The 16,915-nt window shown below is 39.6% G+C and overlaps 1 protein-coding gene across 4 annotated transcripts in view; it reads right to left on the bottom strand.

Annotated features, from left to right (window-relative positions):
* GRIA3 (glutamate ionotropic receptor AMPA type subunit 3) overlaps positions 1 to 16,915 on the bottom strand; it is a 316,978-nt gene that overhangs the window by 299,223 nt on the left and 840 nt on the right. For all 4 annotated transcript variants that reach the window (XM_019521579.1, XM_019521580.1, XM_019521581.1 and 1 more), the window contains exon 2: positions 15,832 to 15,990. In XM_019521579.1, coding sequence (XP_019377124.1) covers positions 15,832 to 15,990 — 159 coding nt within the window. The remainder of the gene's footprint in view (positions 1 to 15,831; positions 15,991 to 16,915) is intronic.

Genomic DNA, 16,915 nt, shown 5'->3' on the forward strand with positions numbered 1-16,915 from the left:
TAGGGGGTCTATTCTCTCAGTGAGGCGTAGCTGAATAAATCTCCTAACTCCCATTAGCTTTTATGGAGGTTGAACATGTAAATATTCTGTACCCTGATAGGTGAACAGACCCTTAGAGAGTGGTATTCTATTATCTGCTCAGAAAAGTGACTATCAATTAATGCAGCAGTGTTCAAGGTACACTAGACTCATTCCAGAAACTGGTACAAAAGGAAAAGAGAACAAATATCTGGAACATTAATAGTCAGGTGAAAAGCAATGGTTCACTAAGATTGGAGTTACCAGTCAAACAAAAAACCTAACCCAAGTTTTAATCCATATTTAAAAGTAGTATAAGGAAATACTTCCTCATTTGAAGCTATTAATATTCAAAGAAAAGAAAAAAGGAAAAAGTACTTGGGAACAGATTTCACATATTAAATATTAAAAATATTACATGTAAAAATATAGTGGAAACAGAATACAAAATTGCAAATCAAATGAACCTTCTGATAAAGGAAGAATATGCCGGTTGAGAATTATCAAGTTTTATATCAGCATAGTGCTCTACAAAAAAAGTGATATTTTAAGAATTACGGGTCAAATCTTCAACTGATGTAAACCAGTTTAGGTTCAATGAAACCAGTAGTCCAAAGTCAGCTCATAGCAACTGAGGATCCAGTCATATATGTTGCATAAAATTAAAAGTATGGTTGTAAACTTTCATAAAACTGAGCATTTAATTCTAACTATGCCAGACCTTTCAAACAACTCTTGACAAGTGGAAAGCTTATAGTCTAAAGTGTCTAGTGAAACACTTCTCTCTGTTCCTCCAGTCTTAATTTTAGAGTCAACTAGAGTTACTCCAGAAATCCCATTAGTAAAACAATGGCAAAAGAAAAATACCCTTAGAGCACATGAATCTATTTTTGGTTCTCTTGGGAACTACAAAGAAAAATGTGTATAAATGAACTCTTGACGTTAGTGTCCAGAATTCAATACAAATATCAATCAATCATAAATACAGTAATGCATCAATAAAAGGGCACAACATCCAAGTCAGGCATGGGCTTTTCTTTCTTTTTCTTGGTTAACGACCTGATTGAGAATAACAGATTGCTCTAGGAAGAGCACAGAAGCAGCCGCCAAAAAGACATCTGCTGAGCTTCTCTCTGGTGAATCCAATACGGTAAGAGGAAGGTGACTGGACTATTTGGGTAACTGGGGTATCACCATCAGCACAGCAATGAATGAGTGAGACAGGCTCATGTAGACTCACACAACCTAGAGCCGATTCTACTGAAAATCAGAACAGGAATAAGAGGTATGAGCCTGGAAAATTCTGTCGCTGGGTTTTTCTTGCCTTTTAATGTACAGATTATGGGTTGAAAAAGGCACTTACATCTTTACCTGACAGCAGATCATTTAATAAAACCAAATTTCTTTAGCATCTATAGTCGACAGTTGTTCACACCAGTTAGAGCTCATCCCAGTCTCATCATATCATACCTTGTTTCAACATACATTTCTTAACTAACCCTACTACTGAAGGCATTATAGTAATCTTCTGAGCCCACTTTGGGTATCCCCAATTATGCCTTTTGTAAGTAACCTCAGTTCTCTTAAACTACAAGAGATTTTCAAAATGAAACCTGCACTAAAACTGTATTAAGGAGAAGCCTCTGAATTTACAGCATACAAGGAAGCATAACTTAGTGTATCATTTCATATCCTGGCTGTCAGAGACACAACATTTTTATAATACATGTATTGTATGCATGCCAGTGTGAGATGAATAGTCCTGTAACTATAATCAATACAGTTCATTCAAACAAATGGCAATAGCATTTCAGACAACTGGCAATTTCATCAGTTTTACCAGGCCGTCCAAAAATAAACAAGTTCAGATGACTGACTGATTTCTACACTTTTCTATAAATAACGCTCATCTGGTTTGTTTTAGGGGGCATCATTAAGGATGGCAGAAATCTCTTTTTGGTACAAAAATTAGTGAGAAGCCTGCCTGATTTCTAAAACCTGAAAAAGTGCTAAATAATTTTGTTGTATTAATAAAAATCCATTACAAACACAAAGGGGAATATTTCCACAGTGAATACAATCCGGCCAGTGGGGTCAAGGTTTAGCAACAACTCCAAAAGTCAGGGCCAATTCACTGAATGCTTCATGCAGTGATCTGAGTGGCCTTGGCCCCGGCCCAGGTTTGAGGACAAGTGGTTAAAATATGGGTCTGCACCAAAATTCTCATTTAAAAATGACTTCAATGTTAAGCATGGCAGCTTCAAATGGAGTCTCTGAGATGCAAACAAGTCCTATTGCTTGAAGAGAAGCAGAGTAAAATTCAGACTGGAGGGTTGAAAGCAAACTCAGGCAGATAAAAAAAACCCCAATGTTCACAGTCTGTTTGCAGTTCCTGTGAAGTGAAAAAGCTTTGCTTATTGAGCTCTATATTCTCCTCTCCGCAGACTGCAAGAAAGGAGCAGCCCTCATCTGGGTTGCCAAGGTCTGACAGAGAAGTACAATTACACACACACCCCCAGCTCTCTAGTATTCAGGCCCTAGCTCCAAATCCCATTCAACCTGGCCACAATCTGTCCCAGTTCCATACAACTGGGGATATCAAGCTAGGATTTAGAGTTCTGCAAACACTTTCTTCTCCTGCAGAAAACCCCCAGATCACTAGAGTTTATCAGGTTCTCTCTCAATTTTTTATTTTATTTTTACCCGTTGGTTCTGAGCGAACTGCACTTCCCCTAGGAACAGAGAGGACAGTCCCATCAAGCAGCACTGAGCTTTTCATTCCCCTCTTCCAGGAGGTGCTGATGCTGCCATAAGACAACTGCTGAGTTTGATATGCCACAAAACTGTAGCAGTTGCTTTTTCATACAGATGCCCGGGGAATGGGAGCCAAGGTCTCCATCACTCCCCTACAGCACATGGAGTAACCTTCCACTAGGTGAGCTTTGCAAAGGTGCCTGGCCCCTTTAGGCAGACTGTCCAGTAGGAAGCTAAACAGCCTTCTTTGACACTCATTTGAGTTTGGAAAGCCACAAAATTTCAGAGGGCTCATAAGGCAAGTGGAACTTGAGTTAAGCATCAACACTATGAAATAATCCCTTTTACCTTTGCTAATGCTCAACCCTTCTTTTTCGATTCTGGCCATCACAAGTAAAATTTAAGCATCAGCACATTCAAAACTTGCAGCCTTGCATCTATGGAATAGGTCAAGACATGAGCTTATCACACCACAGCAAATAAGCCCATCTGCTGCACATTTCTGGCATGATGATGATCAATAGTGCAAAGATTAATAACGTTAACTCCAAAATGCTCAGAATTAGGCAAACTCTCCAGACTGAATGAATACTGGGCGCACAACCCTGTTGGCGATATTGCCTCAGGGTCTCTGAGGACTCAGAGTTTGCAAGTTGGAGGAGTCTCTCTTGCAGTCGCGAAGTCAACAACTCTTTCAAAAGAAAGCTTTGAGTGTCATTTTTGAAAGTATCAATATCTGCAACATATTTATAGGGAGATCCTAGATCTTTGAGAACTGGTGCATTTTTCCAGCTTGCGGATTTGTGTTGTCCTACTCATTATTATTTAAAAATTACATTGGCTTAAACATGACTAACCTATTTTCTAGCCATTGCTACACTGAGGATCAATCTGTACAATAGCAGCTGCGATTGCTGTTCTGTCACATTGCTTGCTTCCCAAGGAAGTGAATATTAAACTGCACTGTAGCTGAACAGTTAAAAAAAAAAAAAAAAAATCAAACAAACAAACCTGGGCATTGGATGATTCAAAGAACAGCTAACAGGGCATATAAAGCCTTTCAGTTCTAGGTAATGACCAAGAAAGCAATGTAGGGTGGTAGTAACTGATTCAATGATGCACAAAGTGAACATTTCTTAGCGGACAGCAGGTAACAAAAACCACAGCCCTACAACTGGCACTAATTGACCCCTTTCCTGCCAGGCTCAGCAGATAAGTTAGACAGTAGCATCTGCACTACAGACCCTTCTCATACAGAACAAAGCCAAGCAGCCACCTGATCATTGAGCTGCTTTGATAATAATACTTTACAGTTCTACAGTACATTTCATCTGGAATTGAGACTGGCAGGGCACCTTGGCGATACTTAAACTGCTGCTGACTTTCCTGTACCTGGTATGTAGAAAGAGAATTCAGGACATTCAGGCACTTTTTGCAAATGCTCAATATTTTAATATATATATGGAATAGCTCAGCTCAGTCTCCGAGACACTGAAAGGATTAGGTCAACTCTGACATGCAATGATCCTTTGTCTTCTTGAAGGCTCAGTTAATGATCAATAAATGACACAATTTTGACTGCCCAAAAGATTTGGGACACCTTAAGGAATTATAACACTGTAATTAAAACACTGATATAGTCTGAAGATAGGATCAAATGCCACCCAGCAACCCACATGACACGTAAGACACATGCTTTAAAGCACCACATAGTACAAAAAAGGATTCCATATAAACAAAGCTTGCAAATCTGTCTAAAAGGATGTTACATGCACATCTGAGTGAAGGTACAAGGCAAGACAAGTCATTCCAGGGTAACAGACGCGGGAACTGATTAATCAAACAGTACTTATTAACATGGGGAATCTGCAGCCACTACTAACAAAGCATAAACATTTTTTCCCAAAAAAGTTTGTTTGGGGAATTTAGCAAGTGAAGAATAAGGTATCCAAATGAAGTTTGAAGGAAATAAAGAAGCATATTTGGTAATTACCCAAACTGAAATTAGATTGGGATATCAAGGTAGCTCCACTCTGCATGGAAAAAAAAAAAAAAAAGCTCTCTTGACCACAGTTGGTCAAAGCAACTGTGTCACAAGTTTATGCAGAAGGCTAAAGCTGTACTTAATAGACTGTACCAGATAAGCATAAGCTTCCATGAGCAAGAGCTCGCTTCATTGAATACTATGAAAGAACATGCCGAAGTTTGTTTAATCTATAAACACAGAGGAACATGGTCCACTGTCCTATTGGCTTTGTCCTCACTCAGAGGGACAGAGCCATCTACTTCAATCACAGTACCACTTTACCTATGCAGGTAAGCGCCACCAAGTGTTATTTGACTCCCATTAAAATCAATGACAAAACTCCTGCTGATTTTAATGAGGTCAGGATTTCACCCAACCCTTCTGTACATCAAGTTGAGGTTGCAAAATCCAGAAACTGGAGCAGACATAGAAAACAGAAATGAGGGCATGGATACCGAGAAAAAAAAAACAACCCGTTGCATATTTGGAAAACAACACAAAAACCAGAGAAATGGAGAGTAAGTGAAACAGGCTAAAAGCTAGGTCAGTATTCTGCACTGAAGAATGCTTGATTTACGAGCGTTTCAACTGAAAAAAAATCTTTCTTCAGCAGATTCTGCAGCCTATTACAGATACTTCTGAGGAACTCACTGCCATTTACACGGCAACATGACAGTGTGAACTTTTTGTGACATTCTCCAGAGTTTCAAAAGGAAAGCATGTCTAACATTACACTGTGGGCCATTTGTTCTCATACTGGTTCCATACTAGTTTAACTGCATGAGTTACTCCACATTTACATGGGGGTAAATGAGATCAGAATCAGACTCAGCATGCCCGTGGACCACCTGTTTTTTTAATCTGTGCATCTGGAAGGGCCATTTTTTTTTTTTATAAATAGTGCAGCAGTGAGATACAAGTATATTTAGGTCTCAAAAGTCGTCTCAGAGTTGCCAGTATGCATCACTGCATGTGATTTACAACTGTTTTAAAGCACAATAATATGCTAGGTCAGTGAGGTATTCCCAGTGCACATGAATGTATATTCTTCTAACAGAACATCTTAAGTGGTACAGAGCTTGGAAACTGTATTTAGTCTGGAGATACCCTAGTTAGCTCTAAATGAGACAGACAGAGTAAAGCAGGCTAGACAGTAAAACAGAAATACAGATATGGTAATCTATGCTCCTCAACCCAACAAAATCCAATTTTATGGACCCTACAGACGCAATGCAAGGCCCACCTATTTATTTAGGGCTTTGTGGTGGACTGGATAGATTAGTTTGCAAACTCTCTCCGTGTGTGTGTGTGTGTGTGTGTGTGTGTAAAATGTGTGTGTGTGTAAAATGTGTGTGTGTGTGTAAAATAAAATAAAATAAAATAAATGCAAAAAAGTACAGGATGCTTCTTCCAAAATGCAGCAAGTTATCTTCCTTCATCCCATTTTACTATGTGCCATTAGGAAAATATTTTCAGTGAAAAGTTTCTCTCACCCAAATAATGATTCAATTTCACTGGAATATTTCAGAAACTCATGCTGACTTCACCAAATGGTTTCAGTCAGAAAAAAATAACATTTTCAAGAAAAGAAAAAAGGCCATCCAACCAAATACCCGAAGTGTTTCATGTCTACCTTTTGACTCAATTTGTAAAAATGAAGCTTCACATTGACAGTTCAGTTGTGTTAGAAAAACTCTTTAACGTTTAACAAAGTTAAAAAACCAATGGTTTTGTTTGTTTGTTTGTTTTAAAACAATTAATTTTGGGTTGATCCAAAACTACTACTACTTTTTCATTTTAAATTTTTCATAGCTACAAACGAATTGAGCAGAGGGGGGAGGAAGGGAAGAAGAAGAAAGAAACAAAAATAAATCAAACACCAATACAGCTATAACCACTAGGGCTGTGCAAACCTCTTCAGTCACTGATTTGATTCAGCGGAGATTCGGCCCGATTTGGTGGCAGAACCTCTGAATCCAAATCAAATCAGGAGACCTTTTAATCTCTCTGAACTGAATCAGAACCCAGAGTGCTCGGCAGCAGACCTGGGAGTGGACCAGAAGCATTTCCAGTCCACTTCCAGGTCTGCTGGGGAATGCACTGGACACCCCCCCACCTCCTGGCTCAGGAACTGGTGGCTCCTGGATCTAGGGGTCCCTGGGGTACCTCTGCAGCTGATCGCTGAGCCTGGGGGTGCCCCCCAGCGCACTCAGTGGTGGATCCAGAAGTGGACCAGAAGTACGTCCAGTCCACTTCGGGGTTCACTGCCAAGCACGTGGTGGGGGGAGGGGAGGCGTGCTCCTGTGGGATGCTCCATCCAACCCCACCATCACAGCGTTCACGAGCCATGCCTGGTACCTCAGGGTATGCAGAAAAAACATTTCAAGCTGTGTTTATGGCCAAGTATGCTTGATGGGAAGGAATCTGAAGTAAACAGGGATAGCTGGGATTGCATATTTCTTCTTAACAGGCTAAAATATCTCATGCAGTCTTAGTCATGTTACCAAGAAATAGTAACAGAAACAGACATCTTTAGATAAGGATTTAAAAAGAAAAGAAAACAAAGCTATTTTGAGGGCTCAGTCATGCAGCATTTACTCAGGGAAGACTCCTGTGACACCAGTGCACTAATGGTGTAGGGACAATGGCTGAACTAGGGATCAAACACTTGAATAAAACAATATATACATATGTACACATCAAAGTATATTAAACTTAAAGGGTGATTTACAATTCCTAACTATCGGCTCGATTCCATTTCAGATTTAGAGCAAGGTTGGACCTCAGATCAGTAGTTCACAAAACAAAGAATGCTAATTAGCTTCCGTCTAACTATTGGGAGACAACAAATGCATATACACTTCAGTTTGACGACTACCATGTGTCATTAGAAACTGAACTTGGTGACATCGATTATGAAGCCCCAGAAAAAAAACAAAACGAAACATAACATCCTGCATGTTTTTCAGGAATTAATTTGACACAGCAGTCAAGTTTAGGTAGCTCAGGGTAGGCTCACCTGCTGAAAAAATAAATGAATTACCTTAAAAATAGATTTTAGAGTCTGCATCATGCTTACAAACAGAGCCAGGTCATGATACAGCAACTGTGAAATTCTTTACAATCACTTGGTTACTCATTTGAAAAAAACAATTAGGCCCTGCATGGAAATACTGATTGAAAAGCACTGGTCCTGCCAAGGGCTGAGGGCCCTCAGCTCCCCTGCTCCTATTAATTTAACTAGGAGCCAATGAGAAGTCAATGAGCTAAGTGTGCTCAGGGCATTGTAGGACTCAATGTTAGGTCTTATGTCAACCTCTCAGCAGTCTGAGAATCAGGATTCTTATTGCCATGGTCTTCTGTGGGATTCATTCTTCACCAGTGTGGTCAATAGGTGTTTTGTCATCCATCTGCTCAACAGCCAGACTGAGCTATAAGTTCAACAGCTGCCATGGTTGCCAACTCATAGAGACTCAGTTCCCTAATCTGAGGGTCATTTCAATGCTAGAATTAGCCAACAAACTACACTTATGTTCTCCAATGGCATGGCATTGAGAACTCTACGCAGTACCTGGAATCTCCAAAAGCATGACTAATATTTAGACATCCTTCCTCTGACTGACATCTCTGAAATAGAAGTCAGGAGGAAAAAGAAAGGCAACCAGCCACAAAAATCACTTGCACTATGTATCTTGCTAATTAACCACCACAGATTCCGATTTTAGCACCATCAGCACATCTCAATAGGGGAAGCCAGGATCCAACAGTGCCTCTAGTAGAGATGGTTTCTCCTCCCAACAGTCAGGTAAGCATATGGCATGCAGGCCTTCTTCCACAGCCCATGAAAGACCTGTGTTGTAGGAATGTAGACTAGGCCTTAAGTATGGAGCCGTGAATGTGGAAGGCAGGAAACTTTACTAATGAAGAGGAGCTCTCCTCCCCTCCAAGAGCATCACAATTTTCAGGTGGAAAGCTGCAGATTTTTCCTTTGGGCAGCAACAGGCTGGTCCACTATACAGTTGGAATATGTGCGGTTCTGGGACCATCCTAAGGCTGTACATGTTATTTTGGCAAGGATGCAAAGGGCCAGATCCCATTCCGCTGATTAGGCAGCTAAGTGGCACTTAGCTGTCTAAGTTTCTTAGGGCAATTCTATTCCACCCTGCTCGAATCCTTGAAAAAAAACTGTTGCCATGTCTACATTTGAAACATTTCTTCATTTTAGCGTTAAGACTAGGTCACAAAAAGGAGGGAGGAGAAGAAAGAGCCACCCCGTCTTCTGCGTTAACTGTTTTTCAGCAACATGAGCAAGGGGACCCCACAGGGGGAGGCACAAAGAAACAGTGGCTGCTGCTCCAGTCAATAGGCTGCAGAAGTTTCTAGAGGAGGAAAGTGTTACTATTCTGAAGTAGAACAGGAACAACATTCAGCACGTATTATTTCTCCGTGTTATTTAGGGACAACCTCAGTTTCATGGCCATAGGCAGGCGCAGGATTTTGAAAAAGGGGTGCAGATGGCGTGGCACGCAAGTCACAGATAACACATTTCTTTCTAGTTAAACAGAAACTAGATGCTTTACCAATATGCTAGGGGTTTATGCTATATTATTCACTGTAAGATCAAAGCCAAAACAAATATAAATTAAATTGGAATGTGCACTAATTTGCTAGATTATTCAATGTAAATAAAAACCAAAATAAAATTGGCAAAAACAGTCAAAAAGAATAGTGTTTCATTAATCCTGTAGTCATCACAGTTAAATATATATCTCCTATTCAATTTGTAAAACAAAATCTTGAGCGTCTTGACAGTGCCTCCAGAACATCACTGTGAGTCATTTCTACACCTGAGTTAGTTAATATTTCCACACCTGAATTAAGGTTTTTAACTAGAGTTAAAAACAGTCTGCAGGGATGCAAAATAGAAGACAGACATTACCAGGAATGTCCAACAGCAAAATAGCAGAAGAAAGAATAATCTGAATCGTACAACATCAAGGCCATTAAAGGGGAGAGAGGGTAGAGTGAAGAGATTAGCAGGAATTGGGTAGATTATAAATGACATATGAAGTCAACTGATTCCCTAAGCACAGCCTGAATAGAAATGCTGCTGACCCTCCCAGGCAGCTGGTTTTGAAGTTTGGGTGGAGCGGGAATCAAAGGGGAGGGTGCAACTTAACCACTGCCCCCTGCCTGGATCCACCCTCAACCACGGGTATATCAAATTCACAAAAATACAGAAGACAGAAAAAGACCCAGTTATGGCTGAAAGCACTGATTATCTTCTAAAAGCTTCCACAAACAATGACATCATCTAAATCATGATTTATATACCAAAATGTGAACATTAACCCTTTCCAAAACAGACATGTCTCAGAAACAGTACTTGCAGATAGTTTTTTTTCACTGAGCTCACTACAAAACTAACACTGACTTACCAATAACACCTGACCAGACTCTGCAATGACCCTTAACTAGATCTGTGAAACAGACATGACAAAGTGGGCATTTTAAACTTTTTAAATAGGAAAATATGAAATTGCTGGATTGTGCGAGAGAGAGAGAGAACCCACCTTACTGATGTGCCGTCAAGAACTTCTTACAGGAGAACCCCACTTCCCAAGCTTTAAAGGGCTTGGCCTGATGTCCACTGAACTCGTAGGAAAGAAACCTACTGATGCTAATGGCTTTTTGACCAGTTTCCAAGACCTCTCTCAATAAATTCTTTTGAAAAGCCTTTTGCCCATTGGTCAACTCATCATAAGGGACTCTCCATGTTCTTCTGGAACTGGATTGTTTTAAAACTGTCAGGGATTAAAGTTCAACCCTTCCCAGGAGAGGGAGCCGTCTAGTCCCACTGGAATAAATAAGACCATTTGTTGAGCTCTTCAGACCTTGTCCCAGAACCAGTGTAAATTGAAAGGCAGTCAGCAGGATTCTGCGTAGTGTTCGTTCATTTGGTAAAGTACCATGCACACTTACAGAGCGCAGTATACAAATATTTACTCAAATTGGATTTCTCCCTCAGTCTGTACAGTATCAAAGGAATTAAATCATAACAACTAAAAACAAAAAACAAAAAACCACACACACACACACACACACAGAGAGGAGAGGAAAGCTATTCTGTCCATTTTAAAATCAAATTAAAAAAATATTAATAAAACTTCATTTAAAACATCACGGTTCCTTGCTAACACTAATAAAATCACCATAAGCTTAATAAGAAACTCTCTTCTCTTCCATTAAATAGTTATAACTTTTAGTTGGAAACAACTTTTTGCTGTCATTCCATAGACTCCAAACTACAAAAGCTTTAACAATTGATTGAACATGGTATTTTTCTTTCCAACAGAATGGTAAAATAGAATGATCCGCAATTTCCACAGCAATAAAGCTATTTGTTTAATCTGTTCAGAACAAGATTATTTTGAAAGCACATTTCAAAGTGTTTTGCCAAGACTGAGGACTGAGACAACCCACAACCCATTCCCTATAAAAGCTAGGAAGGCAATTAATCAGTCTTTACAGAAAGCCCCAGGGTTGGGCCTAAACTTTGCTTGAGCTTGAGAGAGACAAGGGTAAGTCCTGACTGACCATTTTCAGCATCAGTGTCCTTTGCCAGCTGGCCAAAGAGAACAGAGATGCAAGGAATGCACGTTGTCTTCCCACTGGCAGAAAGAAATACTGAGATATGCCCAATAAAAGAACATGTGCATGTGTGTGTGTGGTGGGGGGGTATGTGCATGTATATGCTATGTGCTGGGGGAAAAGGAACAATATACGCAGGAAATAGCACCTCTTATCATTATAGAAATAGACACAACAGAAATGATATTGTGGTGGCCAAAATCAGGTGCTGCTTCTATGAAATCCTACCATATTTCGTTTCAGAAGATTAAATACAGATGAAGGGAAGTAGAATGAAAAACAATATTCAACCAAAGACACATGTGCTACACCCAAGAAAGTACCTAAACAAATAGTTAAATGGATCCTAGCAAATTAGGATAATTAGGTAATTATACTCTTCTTCCTCTCTCTTTGGTTTTTTAAAAAATGAATGTCTGTGGTAAAGATAGTACACATCATCATTTGTTAAAATATAAGGAGAGAGACTCCTGGGTTTGAAAGATATAAGAAAAATGACTTAGAAAAATTAATGGGATAGGAATTTACAGCTGATAGGTTAGGTTGAGTTAGGAGAGAGTCTGTGGATTAATTCGATTCTGTAATCAAAGTCCTTTTCTCTCTGACACATCCCAACACCACCATTACATGATCAACAGATTTTTATAAAAACCTAATGCGTTCCCTAGAAAAATTCCATGGGGAATTACAGAAAGGTTGGGCTTGCTTCTCTAAATGTTTCTTGCAAACCGTACATAATCCAAGAGCACATTTGTTGGCTGTAAAGGTGTACAACAGCAATTTTTGCAATGACAGTGCAGAGAGGGAATATGAGATCTGTGTGCTAATGAGCTGACACTGCAGAGGCTAGAGCAATGTAGTATATAGTGCACTACAAGTGCAGAGCAGAAAGACACAGGCAGGTTATTTCTAGGGAATATGATCTATGGAACACAAAGCGTAATTCAATAGTAATACTAACATACTCTATTAGAGGTTAGCCTGTGAACCTGCAACATGCTTCAGTGATGAAGTTATACATTTGAGCTGTTTCATGCAAATTATTTTGATAAAGACAGCTCACTCTGTCTTGAAGAAATGATGTAACATCTGTGTTTTACCTGCTTTTATTTAGATTCAGCTCAAAATAGCTTCCTCAATTTTCATTTTCTCTGCAGATGGGTGAGCGCGTGTGTGTTAAAATACGTAATCACTCCACAAAAACCCACCCATAAAGTTTAACTCACTTTTCTTCTGAAAAAAAATAATTACATTCTCAGTTGAGTATTTGCATTCCTTCTCTATCTGTGGAGATCATACATCTGAATTAAAAAATAAAATAAATCGGTGGATGGATAGATTCTGTAGACATATCTGTCCTAATACTTAAGCAGGGTATTCAGAGAGTAGACAGGGAAATCTGATTATGCAGAGTTTTAGCTGAGCAGGGAGGGGATTGGGACAGAAAACTGCTTGCCTGTGAAGGAGTGTTTTTCCTCTGCAGGATACCTACCTGTTCAAGACATGCATGCACATGCCCTATACCTGCTATCAAAGTACTCCAAAACAGTGGAGCAACTGAATTCAATGGTTTATGGATGCTAACACACACGCTTGAGCAACACACAGGTCTTGTCACTCACTGCCCCCTCAATTTCTTGCCAGCGCACCCTCCCAAAGTCAGGCACACCGACTCTCACGGGCAATGGCAGTCTGTGGAGTCGCTGCAGGTTTCTCTCCTATGGATCCCTGCCAGTTGTAAGTTATTGATCACGAGCCCGGGTGACAGCACTTGAGACAATTGATTCTTATTTTCAAGAGGACTAAAAATGTTGTCAGAAGAGAGTTCTCTCGGTTATATGCCAGCACCCTGAAATTATCTACTACTCCATTAAGAAGTGATGATCTGATTGGGAATACTCAGGCCAGACAGCTTTACATGTTAGCCATGTAGTGTGATCAGCCATTAGGTTATCCCAGTGGATTGGTATGTATGAGCATTCTGACTTTCAAAGATAATTGCCTGCAGATCTGAAAAGAATGACAGCCCTTCTAGTTATTTATCTGTAGCTGTAAAGACCCAAGTGTTCAGTGGGATGGATTGTAAGTAGTATTTTTTTTATTTACAGTATATTAAACTGTTGGCATAGCTACCGACAAGGTCACCTTTTCATTTCCTTTCATCTATTTATTTACCCATGCTTACATATTGTTTAATATCTCCTTGCAGATTGATATTCCCTGTACTAAGGGGTCTCCAGGGATTTAACTTTTTCCAAATTTCACTGCACTAATATCTTCACTAGAATATGCAGCACCATGCTCAGGTCAGTACGGAAAACCAACTCGCACATTGCTAAATTGCCATCACTTTTGACTAGACAATGTGAAAAATCATTTCCTGTTGGAAGATTAGGAATACACTAAACAATACATTGGCTGTTTTTGAATAGGAGTATGGTTCACTTATCTTAGAGGGATCTGTAAAGAAGTACTGATAGAAGCTAAAATAAAAAAAAAACAATTAATAGTTAATAACCCTACCAGATTAATGTATTTAGTTTAAGTCCATATAATTGATATTTAGGAAACTATGTTTGAGATACAGCCTCTTGAAGGGATTACACTGATTAAGGATTAATAGTCAGATGTTTGTCGTAAAAGCTGTTGAGGAAGGATAGGATTAGTACAATAAGATGCAAAATACAGACATAAGATTTGGTACCTTTTAACACTTTGCCAAATATCATAACTGGGTATTATATAATTTTTAAAAAAAAACTTGTAAAAGTCCTAATCCAAAACCCTTCAAAAGGCTAGGGCTGCACTAACAGAAAGGAGTCACAAGGGGTATGCATTAGAAAGGCAACCCATGTATTTTGCAAAGATTTCCTTACAATCTACTTTTAAATTATTCTGTTTTCCACAAAATATTTTGTATGTGAAGGAGGATAAATTATATGGTTGTCTGGCCTTTCTAACAAAAAAATAATGCGTTTAAGTCATAAGGAGAGAGGCTGAATACAAACTATTGTGCCATAAACAAGGAAAAGTTAAGGGTTTGCACCTACGAAATTACAAAATCCAAGAACTGGCACTGTCCTAAACTTTCAAATTCTCAGTTGACAAAATATTACATAATAGTACTGTGCTTTTTTCCATAACATTTTTACTGTACCAACCAGGCTTCTTATTTATTGTACAAAGTTCTCTAAGATTTTAAAACAGCAGTTGGTACATTGTATTCATAAATTCTACGTCATACAGACAAATCTCTGTACAAACTGCATAGTACATCAACATATCTACAAGCAGAGCAGGGCAGGGTGGTACCTTGGAGACTTAAGTTGTGCAGAAATTCATAAGCTTTCGAAGGCGCCAGCTTCCTTTGTCAGATGCTGTAAGTCTGACAGAGCATCTGATGAAATAGGCTGTCACATATGAAAACTCATACATTTCTGAGCAAATTAGCCTGTAAGGTGCTACCCTGCCCTGCTTTCTGCTTGACTTCAGACCAATACAGCTAACTACCTCTGTCTACTCATTGAATTCATACACAGTTACCTAATGGTAACTATCCTTCCATTTGTGAACGTGCTGCGATTATGTTTAAAGCCATATACAAACTTCATTCAGATATAAAAATCACAAAATAAACGTTTAAGAACTTCTACAGATAATTTAATGCTTTCTTAAATGCAGAACCCATGCCAGCCTTCCAGAAAGGGGGCTTATTTTTCAATCCATACAAATACCCCTCAAAGCCATATTTTGAATTGATTACTATTAAAAAAAAACCCAGTGAAATGCAAGCACTGCTTATACTGAGCAATGTTTCATAATGCTAAGATCCCTTGCTTTAATAGTATTCATCAGTTTGTGGTCTCACTGGTTTTTAATCAAGATTTTCAGAGTAGGAAAGAAAGCTATTTTAGGACAGAAGGAGGTCAGTAAGCCCATCCAGTTCTGTCTCTTCAAGGTCACTTGCAAACAGCTTTTTCCATGTTTTATTTCTTACACTTGTAGTACTTGTCAAATTCTGCTTTTTCCTACAGCTAAGCTGTAGCCTTAACAAGAAAGTGGTATGTATCATCAGCACAGCTGTACCAACCCAAGACCACACATCACGCTTTGATAAATAATCTATTTTATCTCTACAAAGGAAACAAAAAACCCCCTAAACATTGACATTTTTAAGGGAAGAAATGTGGTGAAAAACTTTCCCTGCAATATTATCTAACCATACAATGCTCTAAATCCATTAAACCTGTTGTCACATGCACATTTGTTGCACTGCAATCTATGAAGTATTCATCCGAACTCCAATATATCAGGGAGCAGTTCAAAAAAATGCAACCAGGAACCCCAGTGCGCTAAATTAGGAGAAACATATATTTACTTACAAGCATTAGTCACTGAAAAACTGTTGGAGGAGTCCAGGTGGTCTACATGATAGTTCAAATGGAAGGGCTTTTCTGTGATATTTTGGTTTGTGTTGTATAACTGCACAGCAAAACGAAAAGCACTGTGCTCCTGAACAGTATTTCTCATGAAAAGTCCGCCTACAGTGAAAAAATACAAGGAAAAAAAGATATCTGAAAACAATTTGTTAGCAATATTGCGTAGAACAAGATACATGTACATAAGGGCCACATTAAGCAACACAGAAGAGAACAAGCTACAACAGGCACGCACATGTAAAATCTGCACACAGTATATGCATTAAACATATACTCCAAGATTTTCAAGCCTGAGTCCTTAAAGTCAAAGCAAGCTGTAGGCACCTAAATAAGAATTTAAAAAGTGTCCTGATATTCATGTATGGTAAAGAACACCCTCAAAATTACACTGAAGGCAATGGTAGCTGTTGCTCTTTCAAAGTGACACCTCTAAAAATCAAGCCACTTTTACTGAGGTGCTTAAATGCGGATTGGCAGCCTAAGTTGAGGAGCCTGGCTTGCTAAAATTTGGCTGTGCCCTAGACAAACCTCACACACAGATACAGCGCTAGTGACGTTCCCCAGCGCTGTGAGCAGCCTTTCCACAGACTGCCGCAAAGGTAGGAGAAAAATCAAGTTTAACTTGCTTGTTCTTCGACTTCCAGCACAGGCGGTCACACCTTTAGCGCTCGCCTTTATAGCTTCGTCTATACTGTTAACCTCTGGCGCCCCTCACCATTTCCTTTGCCACGTACAATGTTTTCCCTTGGGGGGATGATATCACAGGTCAACCCTCGCTGTCATTAGCCAGGCCAACACATAAAAACAGGCGTGCGGGAACGGCTCGGAGTCGCCAAGCCCAGACGCAGGGCACGGCTTGTGCAGCTAAGCACTACATTACGGCCCGGTCCCCCTACCCCGCCGGTGACATTGGGAAGCAGGCAGGCGATTGATTATTTCAGCCATGCCTTCGCTTGGTCCTCCCAAACCAACACAGCCCCTCTGCCTCTGCAAATGGCCCACGGGACCTGCCACCGCCGCCTGAGGA

Source organism: Gavialis gangeticus, unplaced genomic scaffold (assembly GCF_001723915.1).
Source record: "Gavialis gangeticus isolate Ggan-Ray unplaced genomic scaffold, GavGan_comp1, whole genome shotgun sequence".
NCBI classification, from domain to species: Eukaryota; Metazoa; Chordata; order Crocodylia; family Gavialidae; genus Gavialis; species Gavialis gangeticus.